We start from the raw sequence: 24590 nt of genomic DNA, 5'->3' as shown, positions 1-24590 counted from the left end.
ATTATTTTAGCTCAAGGTAATGCTTGTTTGGTTTTATTTTAAATTATTGATATTATATTAACCATCTGATGCATGATATCTACTGCAATAGCAGGTCTTTAAAAGCTTTTTTAACATTTCAGGTTGTGACGTGAAGATTTGTTTACTGTATTAAATACATAAATACAGTGTATGCATATTTAATTTATTTGTAATAAAATATATAATTTAATAAATAAATGCAAATATTGAGCTTCCCCCACCCCCAAAATCATGTGTATATATTTTATATATTTATAGGAATATATATATTTTATAATATATATTTGTGTGTGTGTGTTAAGCTATTTTTCTCCTATATTTCGCCAAAATAATGTAGTTTGAAAGAGCTGCACATCTCTGGATTGCAGCAGAATTATATATTAGTGCTGTCAAACGATTAATCACATCCAAAATAAAAGTTTTAGTTTACACAATATATGTGTGTGTACTGTGTATATTATGTATATATAAATACACACACATGCATGTAAATATTTAAGAAAAATATGTTGTGTATATTAAATATATATAATTTGAATGAATTTACATTTTTCAAAATGTGTGTATTTATATATACATAAATATACACAGTACATATATTATGTAAACTAAAAATGTGTGTATATATATATATATATAAAGTGCATGATTTTGCGGGCAAAAAAGCTCAATATTTGCATTTATTAAATTATATGTGTTATTAAAAATCAATCTAAATATTCATATACTGTATTTATGTATTAAATCTTCATTTTCCTTCCTGATTTGATCATTTGTGTATCAGAGGATTAAAGGTTTAAAAGGCAATTAATATTCAGTAATTTTATTGATTTTATGCACTGACACTATCGGATGGGAACAAATTTCGAGCTGAATAATGACACGGTCTTCTGTAACTGAGGTTTAATTCCTTTCATAATTGTTGACTTATATTAACACTTTCTCACATTTATTACTGTGAACCTGCTTTAAAACTATTTGTATTGTATAAAGCACCAGAGAAATAAATATGACTAGACTTTAGAGAAGCAGTAACAGCAATAGACCTCATCAGCTCAATGCCATATTCAATTTAACAGATGAAAACAAGACTGTATAAAGGTCTTAAATCATGTCATCTTCACAATGCTTGACTTTTAAAACTGTTCTTTATACGAGTATACAAAAACAATCCATTGAACGCACTGTACTTCAGTCCCGCACAGCCTGTCGAAAATTAAAAACAGGTCTATGCTTGGCTCAGTTGAGGATTCAAGGAGAACAGCACACAAAGTACATGATCAAGATCCATCTTTATTCTTGAACTGGTACCCTTTATACAGACACAGAACCATCATATGAAGCTATTCCAGGATTCAGACGACACCATGCCATCTTAGTCTGCCACATATCATCAGTTGGCATTTGTTGAACACGTTCAGTGTAGGAAAGATTAATCGCCAGCTTGTTGGGATATAAAAGCATCTAATCACCCGTAGAGCATGGAAAACAGGGAAATAAACTGTAAAACGGACTTCGTTCTGTTGAGGAAAAAAAAAAGTGCAAACAGATAAAAAAGAAAAAGAAAGAACACAAACAGGGTTCATGAAGGAGGCCGTGTGTTCAGGAGGGTTTCACAGCCGGCGTTGATCTAAAGAGCAGAGGACAGAAGCAGGAGCAGACGGGAATATCTGGTGCTCGTGGTGTCGGATCGGTTTGGATATGGCACACACCTTTTGGTCCACAGACATTTCTCACTGGATCGGTTTTCTCTTTTCTATACTGTTGCCCATTCCTCCCCCCTTACTTTAAACTGAATGAGGATTATAATATCATGGCAATACTGTGCAGAGCTGAAGGATTCACAGGAAGTAGTCGGGGGTACGGCGGGTGACATGCGGCTCTCCTCTGCGCGGCGCCGGGTCGAACTGCAGGCTGGAAACACACCACAACAGATCAGACATGTTCAGATGGACAGCATCCGCTTCCGTTAGGGCTGTCAAAATGGCTGTAAAACTAAAAATCGAATTTTGTACTTAAATATTATCTATATTTGAATTTAAAAGGCATAATTTCAGATTTGGCTTCTCTCCTGAGGCCACACGAGGGTGCAGAGCAAAATATTACTAATGCATGTTTATTCAAAGCAATAAAATAACACGACTATCTTTGAAAAACAGTGCATAATGTTTAAAAAGCATATATAATTAAGTTGCTTAAACAATTAGAAACAACAGCATCATGTCGGCTATGTATGCATAGTTTAATACAAAGGACCCGAAAACCAATCACAAAGAGTACTTTTTCTATTTAAAAACATGAGATGCAGTGAGATGGGGAAAACCTCCATGAAATCTCAAGATGGTTTTTAAAAGTTGGATTTGCGTTAATTTTACATGGCTTTCTAAACATGCGAGACGCGAGTGCAACAGTGATGGATGTCCCTCTAGATAATGTGATAAATGTGCGTTCTGTGTAAACGGTTTCAGTTTTGATGTAAACAACATCTTCTCCGCATTGTTGTTCTGTTTTTCCCGCAATATTTTGAATGAGTAATGTAGCAGCGCCACATCTAGTGGTTTCAACTGGACAGGCTAAAAAAAAAAAGCATTAAAATGCAATGACACCTACATCTTCATCTCATCTCAAGCGTCACTGATAAAGCTGCCTGACACACGCCTAAAATTTGAATGCAACGTTTTTGCATTCAAAAGTGGATTTTTATTTTAAATTTGACGAATAGTCGAAATTCTATTTTTTTTTTTTGACAGCCCTAGCTTCCATCAAGCTTTTCAACTTACAAGGAGTACTTGAGGGTGTCGTCGAGCTCCATGATGGCTGCCTGATTCCCACAGCGGTAGCAGTAGTTGGGTGCGCTGAAAATGGTTACCACATTGCGATCATGGCACCAGTTGTAACCCTAGAAGAGAAAAGTGTGTTATTTTAGAATCACTGATATATAAGATTTCTCTTCTGCTCATCAAGGCTACATTTATTTGATCAAAAACACAGTAAAAACAGTAATTACAATTGAAAATAATGCTTTTCTATTTTAATATACTTTAAACTTTAATTTATTTCTGTGATGCACAGCTGTATTTTCAGCATCATTACTCCAGTCTTCAGAGTCACATGATCTTCAGAAATCATTCTAATATGCTGATTCATAGTGAATAAAAAGTTGAAAGGAACAGTATTTATTTAAAATATAAATATTTTTAACAGTATACGCAACCATTCAAAAGTTCAGGGTCAGTACATTTTTGTTTTAAAGAAATTAATACTTTTATTCAGCAAGTATGTGTTAAATTGATTTAAAAAGTGATAGTGAGGAGTTATGTGTTAGAAAAGAATACTTTTTATTCAAAGCATCCTGAAAAGAAAAAAAGGTATCACAGGTTCCCAAAATATTAAGCATCACTGTTTTCAACATTGATAATAATAATCAGAAATGTTTTTTAGCAGCAAATCAGTATATTAGAGTGATTTCTGAAGATCATGTGACACTGAAGACTGGAGCAATGATGCTGAAAATACAGCTGCGCATCACAGAAATGAATTACATTATTTTTATTTTAATCTACTTACACAGTATTCATTGATTCAATGAATTTTCATTTTGGGGTGAACTATCCCTTTAACCGTGAAGCTCTCATTTATTTAATAAAATCATAGCCTTTAAGTGTAATCATAATAAGCTGTATTGTAATCTCCATCCCCAAATTTAAGGCCTCTTAAATTGTTTGTTATACCAGTCAGGCACTTAACTCATAAAACTGAATTTTTCAGACAGACATTTTAAGAACACACTTCTTTTAGTCGCGAGTGAAACGCTCGCACTGTCGAGATCTCAAGACGTGTGACCCAACTGATCTTATAGCAAAGTAATAAATTCAAATACTTTCCACTTTGTCCACATATGAATTTAAGATAACAGAAAGCCGATGCGTGTCCCATTCAGCAGTGATGTTCATGTATCTAACTTCAAATTATAGATGATTATGAGCCTATTGTGGCATCAAGAGATGTTCACACCTCCATCACTAGCTGGTGAGCTCTAGAGACCAGCGTAAGGCCGTTAGCGTGGTTGAACGTCTCAGATATGTCCTGCCCAAAGGTGTAGCCTGCACCTCTAGGAGAAATACCCCAACCTCCACGGTCATCTGGGTCAGACCACAATAAATCACACATGGGTCCCTGAGGAAAACCACAGACAAAGAGAGCCATTAGTGCGGTTTAAAGCAACATTTTTTTTTTTAGCTTTATTTTGCTATTAGACTCAAACTGCACACGTTAAACACACAGCAGGGCTGCAGCTGTCACCGTCTGCTGCTAAACGCTATGATAGGATCATCTATGTCCAATACCTCATGAGGAACTTCCTGTAAACGATCCAGCGCTCTGATGTGATCGAGAGTGTCTATGGACGGTGACAATCCTCCATGAAGACAGAAGATCTGCAAGCAAAAAAGATCAACAAAAAATGAGATGCAACCTTCACAATACCCTCTGAAGGGTTTACTGAGGGCCGTATGATTTTTAACAGTAACTCTCTTTTCATTTGATTAAAATATTCATTAAACTTTTCATGTTTTAAACGTTAATTTGATTACCTTTAAAATTCTGAAAAACAAAACATTTCACTGAACCCTATTATTGTAAAAAGAAAAGAAAATAATAAAAATGTTATTTTTATTCAATTTAATTGATTGTGTTTTATTATTAAATCAATTAAACTATTAAAATGAAATAAAAAATAAATAAAATAAATTCATTAAAAATAAAACCGAATTTGAGGAAAAAAATAAAACATTTCATAGGGCTCTAAAATGTCATTGTTAAATTAAGTTTCATGATCTCAATTAATTAGACATGCTTTTTGATTGCTAAATTTAACTAAAATGAAATTTAAATCAAAAATAAATAAACAAAATGGAAAAAACTGAATTTGGAAAAAATAAAAATGGATTTTAGTGTCACTACACAGAAGCGCAGAAATAATGACAGGCAGGCTGGAATCAAACAAACAGTGGTGAAATCTAGGAGAAAGTATTTTAATATCAAAACACATCACACAGTTGAGCTTCAGCAGAGGGAAGATCGACATACCTGACCATCTACCAAGGCAGTTAGGGGAAGGTAATCGAAGAGGTCTGTGAAGTATTTCCAAACGTTTGCATTGCCGTATTTCCGTAAGCATTCGTCATAAAAGCCGTACACTTGTGTGATCTGTCTGCTTTCGTGGTTCCCTCGAAGTATTGTAATGCGTTCACGGTACCTTACCTAGAATTTGAAGACATAACCAATGGTTAACAAAAATATACAAAATAAAATTGGCCATCAACCTGCATAAAGACTAATTGGACATGGTCTCGTGACTCGAGAGTATGAGTACAGACTGCAGGACACTGTTATGTTACACGTCCGTTTTCACATTTCTCTTCTTAAAAATTGTTCTGTAAATATAATTTATTCACAAGCAATATTCTCATCAAGTCAACTAAAGGCTATGCCATAATAAATACTTATATATATATATAAAAGTTACCAGAGACTGCTCAAAAAACACAGAAAAATGCCACATTGTCATAGTGTATGTTTATGGTTTCATATTTCATCTGTCAATGCTCTGTTGACACTGGACTTCCTGTTATTGATATTTGGCATGCGTCATAAAATCACATCATAACAGTGTTGCTCAGGCTGAAAGGATAACAATACATTGAGGTGGGAGAGAGCGCTCAAACCTTCTCAGATTGTATACATTGGTGGAAAATATATAGAAATGAATCATTCTTTCTAAATAAATGTGACAAATATATGAGAAGGAATCGGTATTTACATGGTTAGGCTTTTGGACTAAAACTTTCTGAGATCACAAATAAATGGAGGCAGACGCAACTGAACAAGTACGTTTGATTTTTTAGCAGTCGAATGAGCAAAAAAATTAATAAATAACATAACATGATGCAAAGATATTTATAAAAAAAAATAAAATCCTCAGAGCAACATGAGATTCTAACTTATAACAAATAAACAAACAAACAAACAAACAGGGTTTTACACAGAAATACTAACTTCAGCTTGTGAATAATTAATTAGTAGTTGAAACCTCCCAAATGTTGTGACATGACTATCCAACCATAAATGTTATGACTAAGATTAGTGATGCAACAGATCACAAAACTCACGGTTCGGATCGTACTATAGATTTTCAGTCACGGATCGGATCATTTTTCGTATTAGCCAAAAATATATAAAAAGTTTGCTTTTCATTTATTATTAGAAGCTTACTTTTAGTACTTCTATACCCCAACAGAAACTACTAGCTTAACTTATAGAGTCAGTAATAAAACAAGAACACATACACAAATTACAAGCATAGATGAATACAACAAAGTTACAAATGAAGACAGTAATAGTAGTATTCAGGTTCAGAAATGTAATAATTAAGTGTAAAACAACACAATAATGCTCACTGCATAAGTTCAGTACAGATTAATCTTTGTTAAAGCTGTGGTGGTGTTTGATTAGCAGAGAGAAGCAGGTGTTTATAGGCTGCTGTCTCTTTAAGGCCAAATGCACGGACTTAATACTGACACACATCCGGTTTCTTTCTCAGCCGTTTACGTTCACTTAAGACATAACCGACTGGGTTTACCTGAATACTTGCCAAAACGGGTATTTTAACATAACTGTGTGTATGTATCTGTTGACACGCTGTCTGAATCGCGCCTCTCTCTGAGTCCCGATTAGACTTCTTTCACATGAATGGTCTGAAATTGCTTGGATGTGTAATTTGGCAAGACAAAACACATGCAAATGATAAACTTAATCTGCGAATCACATGCGTGCCGAACCGTGGGAACTGGTCCATACGGATCACGGGTTGCACCTCTAGTTACGATTATATTTATTACATGCTACATGCATTAAAGTGATTAATCTGGATAACCATAAATACTGATTTAAATGGACACAATTTACAATTCATGCTAGTTTGAATGGTTCGTTCATCCAAAAATGAAAACTCTGTCATCGTTTACTCACACACAAGATATTCTGAAAAACATTTGTAACCAAACGGTTGACGGTAGCCTTTGACATCCATAGTCTGGAAAAAAAAAATAGTATGGAAGTCGATGGCTACCAGCAACTGTTCGGTTACAAATGTTTTTCAAAATATCTTGTTTTGTGTTCAACAGAAGAAAGAAACTCATACAGGTTTGGAACAACTTGAGGGGGGAGTAAATGATAACAATTTTCATTTTTGGGTGAACTATGCCTTTAATATTTCTGAAATATAGGTCAAAAACTACCAAAACAGGCCCGTACCTTGAGAGCGACGAGCAGTGTGACTGTTTCCACAGAGTAATAGCCTCGGTCGACGTAATCTCCCATGAACAAGTAGTTTGTGTCGGGTGACTTTCCTCCGATTCTGAAGAGCTCCATGAGATCATGAAACTGGCCGTGTACATCTCCACACACGGTGACCGGACATCTCACTTCCTGCACATTAGACTCCTTGGTCAGGATTTCTTTAGCCTGCAGAGAGAAAAAAAAATTTAAAATTATTCTAATCCTATTATCATAAAGGCCCTGATAAACACTGAAGTAAAACAATGTTGAGCTTTTTGGTGTGCTGAATGAACTATCTAAAAGTTAACACAAAAATCTACCGAGGCAAAGCAGCAAACGCATGGAAAAACAACAGCATTATTATGACAGTCCTAAATTATGATCGTCTGAGCCACTTCGTACAATATTCTATAAGCACACGTAACATCAGTATTACTGTGGGTTTATTTTATGAAACCATGTCAGGTTTATGTTGTAACGTTTTTAAAAGCAATAAGTGACGTGAAGCCGTGGTTTACAGTGATTTTAAAACCACTTATTGCAGTTTTCTAGTGACGTTGAATAAACCAAGCACACAAGACACCCGCTTAAAAATACAGGTCAAAAACCCACACTTTTGAAATTTCATTAGCTCAGCACAATGCTTGACATGTTGAGTAGCTGGCCAGGTAATTCAGTCAACAATATAGAAAAAAAAAACATCAACCTAGGAAGCTGCTAATTATATTTTAAATCGTCTAGTAGTTACCTCAAGTCTTTGAAGGGGCCATCGGATACAAAACTCACTTTTACATGTTGTTTGAACAAATGCGTGTTGGCAGTGTGTGTACACATCCACACTATAATAAAAATTCACTCAGTGCTTTTTTTTCTTCTTTTTTTTTTAATACCCAATAATGATGATCACTTTTTCAGATCAGGCTGTTGTAGTTTTGCACAGGCCCCTCCCACGATTGTTGATTGACACTGGTGTTTTATCACAGACCCGCCCCGAGTGAGCTGTCATCAGTCCTCCATTGTTTCAACGCCGGAGCAGGTGTAGACAAGAATGACTCCTAAGCGATTGAGGTGTTGTGTTGTTGGATGTAATAATGAACACAGCAGTTGTCATTTACTCCCAACATCTGAATCACTGAAGGCGCAGAGGATTACATTTGTTTGTGAAGGGAATGCCCCCTGATCTACCTTAAATTCGTCTATGTTAGGGGTGTGCAATTTGACATTATCGAGTATTTTGAAAAAAAAAATAAAATAAAACATTCAAAACATCCCTACAGAGTGCATTAATAAAGACTAGATTAGTGCGAGTGAGCATTTAGAGTGCGTTCTTTCGCTGCATGATTCAGTCCAATAAAATGCATTTAGAATGATCACAAATTCAAGACATTTATACCACTTCATATAGTTAATCAATTTCACACGAAGAATGCCCCCCCCAAAAATACCATGATTACAAATGTGATATTGATTTAAGTTAACGGTTCATTAAAAAAGAAGTTAATTAAGAGACTTATGTTTTAGACCATATTTCCAATTTTTGCGCAATTTCGATAAACATTTCCAAACAGTCAAAGCACTGTTTTGCGTCTCTAAACAACATGACGGTGTTTCGTTCCTGAATTAATCTTTGCAAATCACCTTTCCTAATAATGTGCTAGTTAGCAAGTTTCATGGCTAAAGTTTAGAGTCTCATGAGAACGGCTCGTCACCCCACGGAAGAGAGGGTCAGCAGAGCTCATTAGCATTTAAAGAGACATGCACTGAAACGGCTTGTTGTGAACAGAGCTGTTTTTGACAGGGTAAAAAGGGTGTTGTTTTACACTCCCGTTGAGAAGTTTTAACCAAAGTATATTATAGACTTTTCATTAAGACCCTAAAGAATCATATCAACTTGTGGAAAATGGGCATCCGATGACCCCTTTAATACTACACAATTAAAGCTTCATTCTTATGACAAAACTTAATTTCTTTTTTCTTGATTGCACATTTTTGAGGTTCTTATAATTCATAAGTCAACAGTTAAAATCAATAAGATTTTAATTTCATTCTGCAGATGAAAAAGCAAATCTGTATAAATTCTGATCTACAGTATAATAAAAAAAAAAGAAAAGAAATTTCAGTTTTGAGCCAACTGGATTTTGAATGCAATAACATAAACAGCTGTATACGAAGCCTAGGCGTCATCCTGAACACACCCACTGTTAATGAAACTCCTCTGTAGACACAAACATGTTAAGAACACATCACATCATTTAAGGTGGAATGGAAAGTGTCAAAAATTAATTGCGCTCAGCCTTGTCCATACATGCTGATGATTTATTTAGCTTTCAAGATATGAGTGACGCAAATCTGCAATAAAGCCAATGATAAACTACAGTTTACAGATTTCAGTATCGTGCTACAGTGCACATTCTGTCTGTTGCAGTTCTGGCCCGTCATATACTGTACAACACCACATACATTCACATCAGTGTTTACTCAGCAGTAGAGTTACTCTCACGGGACACTGCACTTATACACAATCACAAAAGTACATTATTTGCATGTGCTTTAAAGCCTTGCCGGTTAAACGTTTCATTTACGTGCGGTGCTGTTCTGACGTGCACTTTTTCTGAGCCCATAAACAAAAAGCCTGTCTAACAGCACCTGATTTATTTTGCACTAATACTGTCAAAACACACAAGGTTTACATATAGACTCAGAATCATGTTATCCCAAACCTGTATTAATTTCTTTCTTGTGCTGAACACAAAAAAAGATATTTTGAAGAACGTGGGTAAGTACACAGTTGCTGGTCCATATTGACTTTGATAGCAGGAAAAAAAAATACTATGAAAGCCGCTGTGGACCAGCAGCTGTTTGGTTTTCCACATTCTTCAAAATAGCATTTATGTTCAGCAGAAGAAAAACTCATTCAGGTTTAAAACTTATTTTGAGTGAGTTAAATGACGGTTTAAAAATAAAACACTATGACATCATTTTTATTCTTTAATGTTAAAACAACAACAACAAAAAAAACTACTCGACTGAAATTTGTTTTTAATGCTTTAATAGAAATCAATAGTGTTTTATTTTTATATTCGTTCATTCAATTTCTTGAATTGCTCCTGCTAAATACACCTATTGTACCTGAAAATAAAACACTGTTTGTTTTATCTGTATATTATGTGTATTTGTAATGTGCATCTTTGTTCTCATTTTTTAACAAAGATAAAATAATGACAGATTTTTATCTTCGCCCACTTTGGCCTAAATATCCACCATTCTTTTAATATTTTGTTACCTTGAAAGGCTTTGTCTTTGTAATAGGGAAATTAGTTTGGCTGTACTGCTCAGACAACTTGCAAACTAGTAAAACAAACACGACAAAGAATCGTGATAAAATCGTAATATTTAAAATATGTGCAAGCGAACAGCGCATTGTAGTGCCATCCCAAAGCAGCACAAAATCAATTTCACAGACTTTAATGTTAACTGTTCCCTCCTGGTGCAGTGACCTGCCCAACTCAATCCCAGCAAGAAACGGCTAAAAACACATCTCTTCCATCTTCATTTGACCCTCTAACTCTAGCATCGTCTATTCTTATGACATTTTATTTTTATTTAAAAAAGACCCTCTAACACTAGCGTTCCCTGTTCTTTTTTTCTATTCTAATTACTTGTTTATTTTATTAACTTGCTGTGTTAGGCTAACTGAGACTTGTCACAGCACTTACATACTATTGCTCTTTTGTTGAATTGATTGCTTCTATTGTCCTCATTTGTAAGTCGCTTTGGATAAAAGCATTGCAAAGTTACTAAATTTAAACAAATTGTTCAGAATAAGAGTTATACTATGCATTTACAACATAGACAATAAAACAGATTAAAAAATATCACAAAATAGGCATTCACATACAAAAACCAAGAATTGGGCTCAGGTGTAGGATGAAGAAAAGAACAGATGTCCACTAATTGCAAATACAGCTTCAGAAAGTTCATTAGTAAAACAGTGCTGTTACAAATCAATGAAGGGCCATGTTAAATAAATAAACAATACATTGAAACACATTTATCACTCATCCCATAGTGAGATTCTAGTTCAATTACTTATTTTTGTTTATTAAACTGTTGATTTTATCAATCCACATGATAATACGTGATTGCGAGATTGGTGTGCCACATATTGGCCCTCATTAAATGTTATATTATTGGTGCACCTAGGAATATATTCAATATAAAGTCACTTAATAGCTATTTTTCTTTTGCTAGATAGGTTTTTTCACGAGTAATCCGAGCACAACTAAAAACACAATCCTCGACCAACATGGTTAAATCTTCAAGCGGCCCCCAAAATGCAACCAAACCTTTCACACACTTTTGGACGAAAGAGTAAGTATGTTACAGGAGTATAAAAGTCCAAAGAGTGCTGGGTAATAGTGAGATGTGTGCACCGCTGTCATCAGATGATGGTCAGTTACACGGGCGCCATTTTAAGAGCGCGTGAGCGACGAGGAAGCAGCGCCGCGTTTTTAAATAAACATATACACGTAGAAACTCTCGACGACATACGTGTTGTTTTTAATCACAACAGAAGATTTAGTAACGTACTAACAAATCGCGGTTTACTGCGGATTCCCGTATGTTGATTAGTAGTGTAGCTTTCAGGCTACCGTAATTCATAAACCAACTTAATATTCACCACAAGTGATTTCATAAAAGATTTACGGAAGACTATTCGGCTTGTGTTGTGTTTTGTTTCTAAATTAAGAACAATCGTAGTTTCTTGTGAGTGTAGGGTCCGTTTAAAATTCCGCCATCTTGTAACTCCGCGGCTAACGCGGAAAAACCAAATAAACACTGAAACTCGATGTCGAAGCTGTATTGCACATACATACCTTCTCACAGAGGCTCTTGACTTGGTTTTCTGAGAGCTGTTTGCATTCATTGAGCTGTTCAATCCATTGATCGAGCTCTTTCGAAAACGCCTTTTCGTCCATGTCTGCTTTTTACTCGGTTTTCACACTGATTTCTGCTGTAACTTCACCCAGCTTTCCACGAATATCCACCTTTTATCGAAAGATTACTTTTAGAGGTACATGTGGCCAGGGATCTTGAAATAATTAATTAAGGGAATTCCTCTTGTGAGGAAATGAGAAGCCGTCGGCCTTCAGAGTCCCACCCTGAGCCACAGTTGTTTTCACTTCAGCCTTCCTCACATCAGACACCGAGAGCCGGCTCGACGCTGATTGGACGCTCACAGCTGCTGCTCCGCTCTGATTGGCCGCCCGGAGCTTTTCTAGATTTCCGATTGGCTCCCAAATTCGTCGTTGGGCGTTTTCCTTTACGGCAATAGGATCTCATTAATACGTCAACGGTTAAATTAATGTTTATGTAAAAGTTTAGATAAACTGGTCTATTATTTTGTAATGATGCATCGTCATTTTCCATTTATAATTCTTGATACATATTGTCATAATTGGTCAGTGAGGAAACTTATTTTGTAGAAGAAATCAAAATTCGCAATTATTATTTTTAATGGAATGTATTTATTATAAACGATTTATCCGTGCACATTCACTCTTGCATGCGTGTTTTGTGTTATATATAATTTTATTTCATTTCAAAATTGAGTTTTTCCGTTTCAAAACAATATTGGTCAACTCTTCACACAGTTGGTGAAACATAATGTGGACCAAACTATGAATTATTTTCATCGCTTTCACATTTAATGCAACCACATCTTCCAAAAATCACAGAAATCACATCTTACAAAACCCATGAACTCTTTTGTCATTCATACTCCACCACCTGCAAAAAATATTTGCAGCACAATTTTCAAATGCTTGCACAACTGGTTTTTCACATGAAATGACATCTGCGCATCATTTTACTCTTCTGATGTAATGTTAGAATTATACCAATCTTTTAAAGGGCTAAATCTTTCAGATGGCTGTTTATAGTGTAAATAGGAATATAAACATATATACAGCATTTGTGCACATGATACTGTATTACAAACTTGTGCACTTTGCCACACACTGAACAAGCAAAAAACAGACGTGTTTTTGTCATTTGTCTCGTCTGTTTGTAGTTGCATGCATAATGCAAATGCATAAGTGAAGAGTTGACTATAGAGACCAGTTTAGTGTTTTGAAAAACGCAGCAAAAAGAACAAGTTTTGCAGACATGGTCTGGAGAAAGATCTGAAGATGAGTTCATGGTTTCACTGAGTGTGCCTCAAGGAATAAGTAGCTTTTTTTTTAGTGTAAAAACTATTTTAGCACTGAAAGCGCCATTGTGTTTTATATTTTCAAAAAACAGGAGAAAACACCCTCAGGAGAACATTACAGAGCATCAACAGAAAATCTCCTACAGAGAAAAAACACATAAAAGAAGGCAAACATAAAAAAAAAAAAAACATTTAAAAAGTCATATTAAATTTATTAGAATTATTTAATGAATGAAAGAGGGAAATATCTTAATATCTAGAGGAGAGCAAACTAAACCACATTATTCAAATCACTGAAAAAAATCCTGATATTAGTTTAAGAATCGGTGACATTTTTATTAGACCTACTAGTTAAATAAAAAGATAATTATGAATGCATTGTTTCTTAACGATACTGTACCAACACCTTCAGGTGAACATTAAAGAGCAACAGAAACAAGAGAAAAACACACATAAAAGAGGGTAAACATGAGTTAAAAAGGATAAATAAATTAAAAATAAAATAAAATAAAATAAAATAAATATATATATATATATATATATATATATATATATATATATATATAATTTATATTAAATTTTATGACTATGATTAAAATAAAAAACAGAAACATTAATAAGAAGAGGAATGCAAATCACCTCATCATTAAAAATCCTCATGTTATTGTTTCGAAAATCTGTGGAATTGTTTATTAATAGTTAAAAAGTGGAGTGACAAGTGAGTCCTCAACCAAAAACATGTGATAGAGCCCAAAAACTTATATATATATATATATATATATATATATATGTGTGTGTGTGTGTGTGTGTATAAAATCTTCACAGGAAAAATACAATTTAATGCTACAATGTCATAAAGGCTATTTATTTATATATAATGTTATACGCTCTAATCGCCTTTTGTGCAGTTTTGTAAAGTGTTACAGTAAAGCTTGAAATAATTTTTAAAGTGAGAAAAATTTGGTTTGAAGTCTGACCATTTGATTTTACGAATATGAAAGTTTCCCACGTACATTAATAATTGTCTATGCCTTATCTTTAACAATATCACGATCATTGAAGTATATTAATATGTCAGAACCACTCAGCTGTAAAGCAATGCACAATTTCCACTTAATTAAACGTTCGCTATCAGTCCCGAATATTTTTGTATACAAACAATGGCAAAATAGATGAAAATAATTTGCTTCTGCGGCTGTTGCCAGGTCGATGGCGTCACGCGTGACGTCACCGGCGCATCGCACCTATCCTCCTGAATCCGACGCTCTTCTGCTCGTTTTATGACAGTAAGCCGTTATTAAAGCATGTCTACTCCGGCGAGACGGCGGCTCATGAGAGACTTTAAGAGGTTTGTGTCTTCAGACGAGTGTTTTGTGTCGATGTGAGGCCTCAGGCGGGCTGTGTTTATACTCCGGGCTAGCCTTTAGCAGCGTTAGCCGCTAGGCCTGCGCTAGCACGAGCAGAACAAGAGTTCAGTCGCGATGGGTTTTTCTGTACCATAGTAAAGTACCACAGTACTTTTATTGTCAGGGTCGACAGCATCTGTGGGCATCGTAGACGAGCTTGTTTAGGCCACAAATGTTGTGTAGGTCTGAAGATACAGCTCTGACTAGCCAACCAGAAATAGCATCACAGCATCGGCATTCTTACTGTAACTCTTTATTTTCATATAATAATATGGACCCGCTTTATATTAAGTGTCTTTACCTACTAGCCTATGTACTTACATTTAAATGAATCAATTGATGCAATGCACATACATGTTTACTTTGAATTCATATTTAAACTGTAATTAATCTGTGATTAATTCCTATAGTTACATCTATACTTACACTGTTGACCCCACCCCAACTAAACTTTTTTTTTTTTTTTTTGCTTTTTTGCAGATAATATTCATTTTATGGCATGAAGTTTAGCTGTGTTTTAAATAAAATGAGGTGTTACTCAGAGACTGACATGTTTGGCTTGTCAAAAATGTTATGTTTAGCTGTCGCAAATTCATTGACTTGAAAAACAAGTTCATTTTTTACAAGAAAAGGAGTGGTTTTGATGCACAAAGTTGTTTTTGTTGTCTCTAATAACATCAATTGTTTATTTAAACCCATGAAAATGAAGATCCTGTTGTAAACAATAGTGAAAAATCACTTATTAACACTGGTATTCCATTATTAACCCTTAGCAGATTTTGACTTGTATATATTTAATGTATAACCCATAAGCTTGTTCGTATTTGTTTGCAGACTTCAAGAAGATCCTCCAACTGGTGTGAGTGGCGCTCCTTCAGAAAACAACATCATGCTGTGGAACGCTGTGATTTTTGGGTATGTTTGTTGAAATGAACTGAGAATGAAGTTTGCTGTGAATGAAGAGATGTGGATCTGTGTTAAGAACATTAGCATTGTTCCTGTGTTTGCTTGCAGGCCTGTAGGAACTCCTTTTGAAGACGGTGAGCCAATCCTTGATTCCTCCAAATAAACACTAGTTAATAACTTAGTTGCTTAGTAGCATGCATATTACTAGCATATTGGTTGTTTATTAGTACTTACTTACGAAGCACATATTAATGTCTTATTCTGCATGAGCATATTTTAGATCCCTTAATCCACCCCATACCTAAACTAACAACTACCTTACTAACTATTAATAAACAGCAAATTAGGAGTTTATTGAGGCCAGAGTTGTAGTTAATGCTTATTTAATAGTGAGAATTGGTCCTTAAAATAAAGTGTGACCATTATTTAACAGCATTATTTCCATTATTTCTTTGATTAGTTTGTAAAGAAAAAAAAGAAAAAAATCCAATTATTATTAATGACTAAAAAATGAATAGTTTTAGTTAAAGTAATTCAGTATTATTCAATATTAAATAATTTGCAAACTGTTTATAGTTAATTCATAGTTTATAAACTGTAGTTTCTACATTGTTAATGCATTTATAGGCTGTGTACAAATAGTTATTTCTTAATGTCAAAGTTTCTATATATATATCTCAAAATGTTTATATATATATATATATATATTCTCAAGGCTTTGTTTTTCAAAGTCTCTTCTGCTCATCGAGGCTTTTATTAAAAAAAAAATCATTTTTGCAATTTTAACCGTTTTCTATTTTAATATACTTTAAAATATAATTATTTCTGTGATGCAAAGCTGAATTTTCAGCATCATTACTCCAGTCTTCAGTGTCACATGATCCTTCAGAAATCACTCTGATATGCTGATTTATTATCAGTGTTGAAAACAGTTGTGCTGCTTAATATTTATACTTTTTCCAGAATTCTTATAAGAATAAAAAGTTAAAAAGAACAGCATTTATTCAAAATAGAAATGTTTTCTAACAATATACACTGCTGTTCAAAAGTTTGTATTTTAGAAAAATGTGCAAAATTTAGTCTTGTTTTTTTAAATTACAATGTAATTAGTTTTGAACAGCATGTTCCGTTGCATAAAAATAGAAACATATCTTAATAATAACATTTTGCGGTTTATATCCTTAACTGTACACGTGTGTGATTGTTTCTATTGTTGTGTCGATGTTATTTGTATTCATCTGAAATCTCTCTCTCTTTCTCTCCGCAGGAACATTTAAGCTGGTTATTGAATTTTCAGAAGAATATCCTAACAAGCCTCCTACGGTTCGCTTCATCTCCAAAATGTTTCACCCAAATGGTGAGCAGCTGACAGTGATGCTGGCCGATCAGCGTTTGCAGTGTTTCTGATGAATGATGTTGTGTTTGTCAGTCTATGCAGATGGCAGTATATGTTTAGACATTCTTCAGAATCGCTGGAGTCCCACGTATGACGTTTCCTCCATTCTGACATCCATCCAGGTGCATGATGGGTTTGTTCTCGTTACACTTCTATTTACAAGTGTATTTTATTATTCAGTAACAACATTTCAGATTAAAATACATGTGTATATCTGCATTTTTCTATTGTTTTAAATCCTGAAAATGAATGAATTTTTGGTAATTATGACAAGGAATAGTGTTGGTAATACACATGTGCGATATACAATACATACAATAATGAACATGCATGCTATTGTTATCGAAAGCACTACAAAATACAGTGAATAATTACTATTCAGATTTTTAGAATGTATTTTATGAATACTTTTCCCATCACCACCGCTGTAATGCTAACATTAATAAGCTAACTGACAATGCAAACTACTTCTAAAGCACTTTTTAATCACAGCTAATGTTTAATAACACATTAGTAACTTATTTAATGGACCTGAGCTAACAACTAACAGTTCAGCTGTATTTTTTTGAATTAACATTAACAACTTCTGTAACAAAAGTAACTATTTCTCATCGTTAATGTTAGTTAATGCATTAACTAACGTTTACCACTGAGACTTTATTGTAAAGTATTACGAATCGCTCTTTAATCTGTTTGAAACATTTAAATACAATTAATCGATACACACAAACAAAGTATAGTTCTTTTTGTAATAAGAAAGAGTTATTATATGTGTTACAGTATAATAACACGGTAACACTTTACAATAAGGTGTCATCAATGTATTAACTAACATGAACACATTTAAATACAGTCGTTCATTGTGCATTAACTAATGTTAACAAGCACAACTTGTGATTTTAATAATGCATTAGTAAAAGCTGAAATTAACATTTACTAAGATAAATAAATACTGTAGAAGTATTGTTCATGTTAACTAACGAACCTTATTGTAAAGTGTTACCAACAACACTTTATGCAACTTATTTCAGCTTCAGCAATTATTGCAACATGAAAATCTGATGCCTAGTTGGTAAAAAGATAACTTGTCAGGGAAAGCAGAAAAAATATTGTTTAATATGCTTATGACCATTTTTGTCCCGTTTAATCTGACATTGTGGGTGAAATATGAGCTGCGTGTATTATTCTTGAGGTGTGTGTGGTTGTTTTTAGTCTCTATTAGACGAGCCCAATCCAAACAGCCCAGCCAACAGTCAAGCGGCTCAGCTCTATCAGGAGAACAAACGTGAATATGAGAAGAGAGTGTCGGCCATCGTGGAGCAGAGCTGGGTCGACTCGTAACGCTACAGGCCACAACCACTCATAGGATTATTCACTTCTTTGCAAATGCATTTGACAAAAATCGACAACATTTGTGTGCTTATTTATTTTTTTTTAACTGCATGATAAGTTATTGCTAACAAAATTTGAATCATACTGTTGTCAGATTGATGCAGTTGAATGCAATGCAATGTTGTCCGAGTGCAATCCCTAAATATGTCCATCTCTCAGTTCTTCAGTAAACCATCATTAATATATTTGAAAACTGATGACATGCCCGTCTTGCCTTTAAATGCACCTGATGATCGACTGTGGGAATCATTTTTTGTATCTGTATTTGACGATGCTTCGGTTTAATAAAACGAGGGCACGTTCTTCTAAACTGCGTCGGACACGCAGCGATGAGTTTTGAGAGAACACGCGAGTAATGCTTGGATGACAGTGTTGAGGGGATGTTTTAGTTTTTGTGAATTTATCATAAGAACATTTATACTTCTAATATGCTGTATAAAAGAAAAATAAAACATTTTTCAGACTTGGAGTGAAGAGAATGCATTCATTTTTATTGTGGCTAATTATTGAAACATGCATAATAAAAAAGCATTTAAAAATACCAAAAAACAGGTCATCATATGTACAGCTAGACATTATTACAAGGTGGTGTGAGTGACTCAAATAGTGACGATCCACGGATCTCAGGCAGTTCTTCATCAGTTCCTCGTCAAGTGGATGTAGTAATGATGCTGCTGAAACAACACGAGTCGTGCAGGCGTCACCTCTGCAGAAAAGATAGAACAGATTATTTGCAACATTTCCCTTCTGAGGACCGCAAGGCTTCAACACCTGCTTCATCTCATGATTTTGTGAATAGAAATGCCTTCCTTTCTAGGCATTTTATCATGTTTCCTCCTCTTCTCCAACTATAAAATTAGTAAATGATTAGCGCTGCTTGTCTGTGCAAAACTGGCCAGTGCTACAATGATTTGAGTTCTGATCTATATTCCTAATTCGCCTATATTCCTAAATGTTGCATGCATTAAAAAAATTATTTTTCTGTATTTCATCCAGCGCCATGATTTTGTGCTTTCAAAAGCATTGCTAAAAAAGACATTTACATTTAGAGACCATATTACACATTGTGTAAAATTTTCTTTAACTGGTCTTGAATTTACCTTCATAAAATCTGCAGAAATTTTGAATATCGGTATTTTTTTTAATACATCAAACGTTATTACTGCATTTGTAACTGCAAGTTAAATGCATTCATGTCCTGCATTAAACAATCATCTAAAAGCCACTTCAGATGCAGATTCTGTGCCACCTCTGCACTGCAAACACGACTTCTGTTGATACTGATTTCATCTGATTGGTAACAGCCCTATAGTGTCTTACTACTCGAATTAAATTTACTGATTAAATGTAAGAACTCCACGGCAGTCCTAAACCTGCCAACAATAACACAATCAGCAAAATATCATCTAATTATCAGTGTCAACAAAATTCTAGAAAACATGATTTTTTTTGTCATTATCGAACCCCTACTGCTCTCTGTTCCAGACTTGCACACAAACAAATAAACAAAAAAATATATTACGAAGTCTGTAAACAGGACATTAACAGCAGCCAGAGTCTGGTCACACTGAATATGGATGCAAAGACAAGATAAAAAAAAAAACCATCTGCTCATGTTGCATGCATAGCAGCATCTTTGTTTGAATCATGAGTTAAATGCAATGGTTGCCTCTGATTTGAAATGGCTACAGATATTTGTGTTTTTTGTTTTAGGCCAGTTCAGCCCATAATAGAGCAAATAAACATCTTGATCATCTACTCTTTCATTCTTTTTGGTCTTTTGCTTATACACAGAAAAAAAAAAAAATACATATCAGCAATCAGTAATGGAATCGGCTCATTTGCTTGTAAAAAATCTTAGCCGTGAAAATAATGATTGATTGGTCCTTCACTTATTTTCAACTAGCTTTTTGGGAAGTTTTAGGCAAAAAGAAACACCATGGAGTACTGATCTGAAAACAATTTTCACGTTTCTACTGCATAGACTGCCAAGCTTTATTAAAGCCCCAGCTTGCCAGCAATTAACTGCTTCAGAAAGGACATTTAAAGATGAAATTAATCCATAAAACTCAAACTATGGGATATAAAAGTAAATAAGGATAATAGCATCTTTTGATCTCACAATTTAGACTTTTTTCCCCTCGCAATTCTGTGTGATATAAACTCAGAATTATAAATTGATCACTCACAATTCTGCCTTTTTCTGTTGCAATTTGAAAGAAAAAGTCAGAAGTGGGAGACAACTGAAATGACCTTTTTCATTTATTTTATCCGGTGGCAGAAATGGTCTTCCACAGATAACACTCGCTTCAGCTCCAATGCATGTTAACTGAAGGACGCAGGATGGTTTACCTTCTGTTGTTGTTGCTGTTTGATCAGTTCATCTCTGGTCTTAAAAACAGGAGCGTCCTCCACCTCAATCCCCTCTGCCATCTCTCTCACCTTCTCCAGCAGCACTGGATCATACCTACAAACACAGCTTCAGTCTTTAACATTTCACAATATTACACAATCCCTGAAACTAGACGAATCAACAGCAATTACACCTCATTTTTTCTCTTTATTGTATTTTACGGTTTGTTGTGCAGCCTTGTACGTGCTCTAGAAAAAAAACTGAACTTGAACTTTCAGTCGAGAGGTTACTTGCTTAAAAATGGAAATACATTTGCACTTTTGACACAAGTCATATTTAGTGCATAAAATGCTATTACAGCCACTTAACATTTTTAACTCGATTTAAAATGCAATTACAATTTTTAATGTTTTTGAAATAAATCTCTCCTGCTCAACGAGACATGTGTACAGTAAAAATATTAAATATTATTACAATTCCAAATAACTGTTTTCTATGTAAACATATTGCAAAAAGTAATTTATTTCAGTGATCAAAGCTGTATTTTCAGCATCATTACTCCAGTCTTCAGTGTCACGTGATCCTTCACAAATCATTCTAAGATGCTGATTTGCTGCTCAGTTATTATTGACACTCAGTTAATAATTAGTGCTGTCAAACATTAATCCCATCCAAAATAAAAGTTTTTGTTTGCATAATATATATATATATATATATATATATATGTGTGTGTACTGTGTATATGTATATATAACTACACATACACACAGTATATATTTTGAAAAATATATAATTTTTTTTGTAACAAATGTTAGATGTATAACCTTGCAGTTAATCAATTACAGCATTCCGTGCGTATTGATATTTTCACCCGTTTCTTGAATTGTTTTCCGTTTTAGTGTAACTGTTCCCTGTTTTCAGCAATTGTTTATGATCACGACCGGCGGCGGTCAGTGCTTTTATTCTGACCTGCAGCCCAGGAACACGTGGTTCGCCCACACCATAGACAGAGCGAGCAGCTGATCCAGGTGAGGGTCTTCATAGTCGTTGATGTTTCTGAACAGAAACTCCCTCCTGCTCTTCCAGTGTTTTTCGCTTTCGGAAAAGCTGCGAAACGTCTCGACTAAATCCGACAGCTGCCTGTTCTGTCCGATGAAATCCTCCACGTCCATAGTCGCCATGTTTGGGCCGGGGCGATGACGTCACTGTTCTTCTTCCGCTCGTGACGGATGCCCTTAAAGGGAACGTCGCCGCCTAGCGTCACGAACACTACAGAGCCGCGGGACTTCAGCGGAAAACAACATCCGATTTTCATTATATATATATATATATACATATACATATTACATATATATATATATATATGATTTGGTGTCATCGTACATTTAAACTTTCCTCAAATGAAAGCGAGGCTGTGAGGGACAGACACACAGTCGGTAGGTTGTATGTCTTAAAGGGACAGTTGACCCCAAAATGAAAATTCTGTCATCATTTGCAAACTGATTAGGCGGCATGTAATCTGGATTACATAATCAGATTTCAAAAATGTAAAATTATATTACATTTAAAATACTTAGTTGTAATCCAACTACAGTTACTTTTTTTATTGATTACATCATTACATTTTATTCACACAACAGCTGTTAATTCTGTGTAATGCAGGGATTCCCAAACTGTTTTGTTGGCCGATCCTCTTTCACCTAATATATTTACTTCAAGTATCCCCTGAGATTTTAGGTAGGCCTTATAATAATTAACACATTTGCATTTTCAAGGTTATCTGTTATTGGCTAATGCTCACATGAGATCTTTTTAGTGAGTGTTTTATTTTGATTGTTGGTATGATTTGTGTAATGTAATGTTTAATGCATTGAATAGATTTTCTTTCTCTATGTATGTTTATATCAGTAGGCCTATGGTACAAGATTAAATCAATGTGATAGGTCAAAAGTAATCTAAAAGTATTAATGGATTACATTACTAACTATAATTTTTGTTGAGTAATTTGCAATCAGTAATGGATTATAACTTGCAAGTAATCTACCTAGCAGTGTTTACAATGTAAATCAATGGCTACCGTCAACTGTTTTGTTTCCCAGCATTCTTTGAAATATCTTCTTTTGTGTTTTTGTGTGCACTATCCTCTTTAAGGTCTTATTTTACATCTATCTTATTTGACATGTTTTAGAAGCATGCATCTCCAAAGTTGATAAAACACTGTGCATCTATCCCTCACAACCTTGCTTTTTTTTTCATTTGCACAAAAAAATGAATATAAAATATTGCACCTCCCTTGACGAGGCCTATAAAAATATATATATTTCACACATGCTTCATTATGTGAATGTTTAATATAAAAATCAGATATGCATTCATGTGTTTGCATGTTGCTTCACATGCATGTCACATAATTATTATCATCTGTGTGACTGTTTTACCTTTCTTTGCCCCCTTTTCACGATAAAACAGATTGCTTTGGCAAAATAACGGCATGTTTTATATGACTTGGGGGGAAAATCCGATGAGTCGTCTGCTTGGTCAGGCGAACGCTATAATTTGGAACACAAATGTGCTTCAGCTGCAAGATTGTGGTCCTCAAGAGAAAGATTATTTACAACATCCATTATAGTCTAATATGAGTCATATATCGTTATAGTCGAGGAAGCGGTTCTGACTGCTACATCACTCAGACGCTTCAAAGCAACAAGAGGCAGGGCTTCATGCTGAGATGTAGAGATGCAAACCAGTGACTCAGATTTATTTCTAACCATCAACACTCTTAATATGACAATATATGGTCCTTATTGTTTAAAGGGATGCAGAAAGGAGTGGAAATGAAACAAGTGTGCTGAATAATATCCAGCTATATGCTTACACCACTTGCTTAGGGTGCTTAATTGCTATTATAAATATCATGAATTATAATAATCTTATGTCAATAGAAATGGCAATATTAATAATATAACTGTGCAGAATATTAGAATGATTTCTGAAGGATCGTGTGACGCTGAAGACTGGATCAATGATGCTGAAAATTCAGCGCTGCATCACAGAAATAAATTAAGTTTTTCTGCACATAGAAGACAGCTTTTTTAGATTGTAAAAATATATATCACAATATATGCTGTTTTTTTTTTTTTGCATGAGCAGAAGAGACTTCTTTCAAAAACATAAAAAATCTTAATTATTCCAAATTTTTGTATCTGTCTATACACTGTCACTCAAAAGTTTGGGATCAGTAAGATTTGTAATGTTTTTTAAGGGAGTCTCTTCTGCTCATCAAGGCTGTATCTATTTGATCAAAAATACAGAAAAAAATGTTTGTGAAATATTATTGCAATTTAAAATAACAGTTTTCTATTTTAATATACCTTAAAATATAATTTATTTCTGTGATGCAAAGCTGAATTTTCAGCATCGTTACTCCAGTCTTCAGTGTCACATGATCTTCAGAAATCACTATAATATGCTGATTTATAATCAGTGTTGGAAACAGTTGTGCTGCTTAATATTTTTTTTTTGGGCCCTGTGATTTTATTTTATTTTTTTAGGATTCTTTGATTAATA

General features: G+C 34.3%; 3 protein-coding genes across 4 annotated transcripts; 1 reads left to right on the top strand and 2 right to left on the bottom strand.

Annotated features, from left to right (window-relative positions):
* Positions 1–1294: 1294 nt before the first annotated feature.
* On the bottom strand, positions 1295–12567 carry ppp2cab (protein phosphatase 2 catalytic subunit alpha b). Its single transcript, XM_058758487.1, has 7 exons — positions 12237–12567; positions 7336–7545; positions 5110–5283; positions 4368–4457; positions 4036–4197; positions 2802–2920; positions 1295–1935 (listed from the first exon to the last, which is right to left on the bottom strand). The coding sequence occupies exons 1-7, from the start codon at positions 12336–12338 to the stop codon at positions 1863–1865; spliced, it is 930 nt and encodes a 309-aa protein (XP_058614470.1). The 5' UTR covers positions 12339–12567; the 3' UTR covers positions 1295–1862.
* A 2192-nt stretch (positions 12568–14759) lies between these two features.
* On the top strand, positions 14760–19139 carry ube2b (ubiquitin-conjugating enzyme E2B (RAD6 homolog)). Of its 2 annotated transcripts, none has more exons than XM_058759239.1 (6): positions 14760–14918; positions 15811–15891; positions 15991–16016; positions 17150–17239; positions 17312–17400; positions 18491–19139. In XM_058759239.1, the coding sequence occupies exons 1-6, from the start codon at positions 14875–14877 to the stop codon at positions 18617–18619; spliced, it is 459 nt and encodes a 152-aa protein (XP_058615222.1). In that variant the 5' UTR covers positions 14760–14874; the 3' UTR covers positions 18620–19139. The 2 variants fall into 2 exon arrangements, with proteins under 2 accessions (XP_058615222.1, XP_058615223.1); XM_058759240.1 differs by having other exon boundaries at positions 17312–17411.
* A 1-nt stretch (position 19140) lies between these two features.
* On the bottom strand, positions 19141–22254 carry cdkn2aipnl (CDKN2A interacting protein N-terminal like). The gene is made up of 3 exons (XM_058759241.1): positions 21993–22254; positions 21023–21137; positions 19141–19376 (listed from the first exon to the last, which is right to left on the bottom strand). The coding sequence occupies exons 1-3, from the start codon at positions 22202–22204 to the stop codon at positions 19371–19373; spliced, it is 333 nt and encodes a 110-aa protein (XP_058615224.1). The 5' UTR covers positions 22205–22254; the 3' UTR covers positions 19141–19370.
* Positions 22255–24590: the final 2336 nt, after the last annotated feature.

Source organism: Onychostoma macrolepis, chromosome 21 (assembly GCF_012432095.1).
Source record: "Onychostoma macrolepis isolate SWU-2019 chromosome 21, ASM1243209v1, whole genome shotgun sequence".
NCBI classification, from domain to species: domain Eukaryota; kingdom Metazoa; phylum Chordata; class Actinopteri; order Cypriniformes; family Cyprinidae; genus Onychostoma; species Onychostoma macrolepis.
Note: the sequence above shows the minus strand (reverse complement) of the source record. Positions and strands in the feature narration are given on the sequence as shown.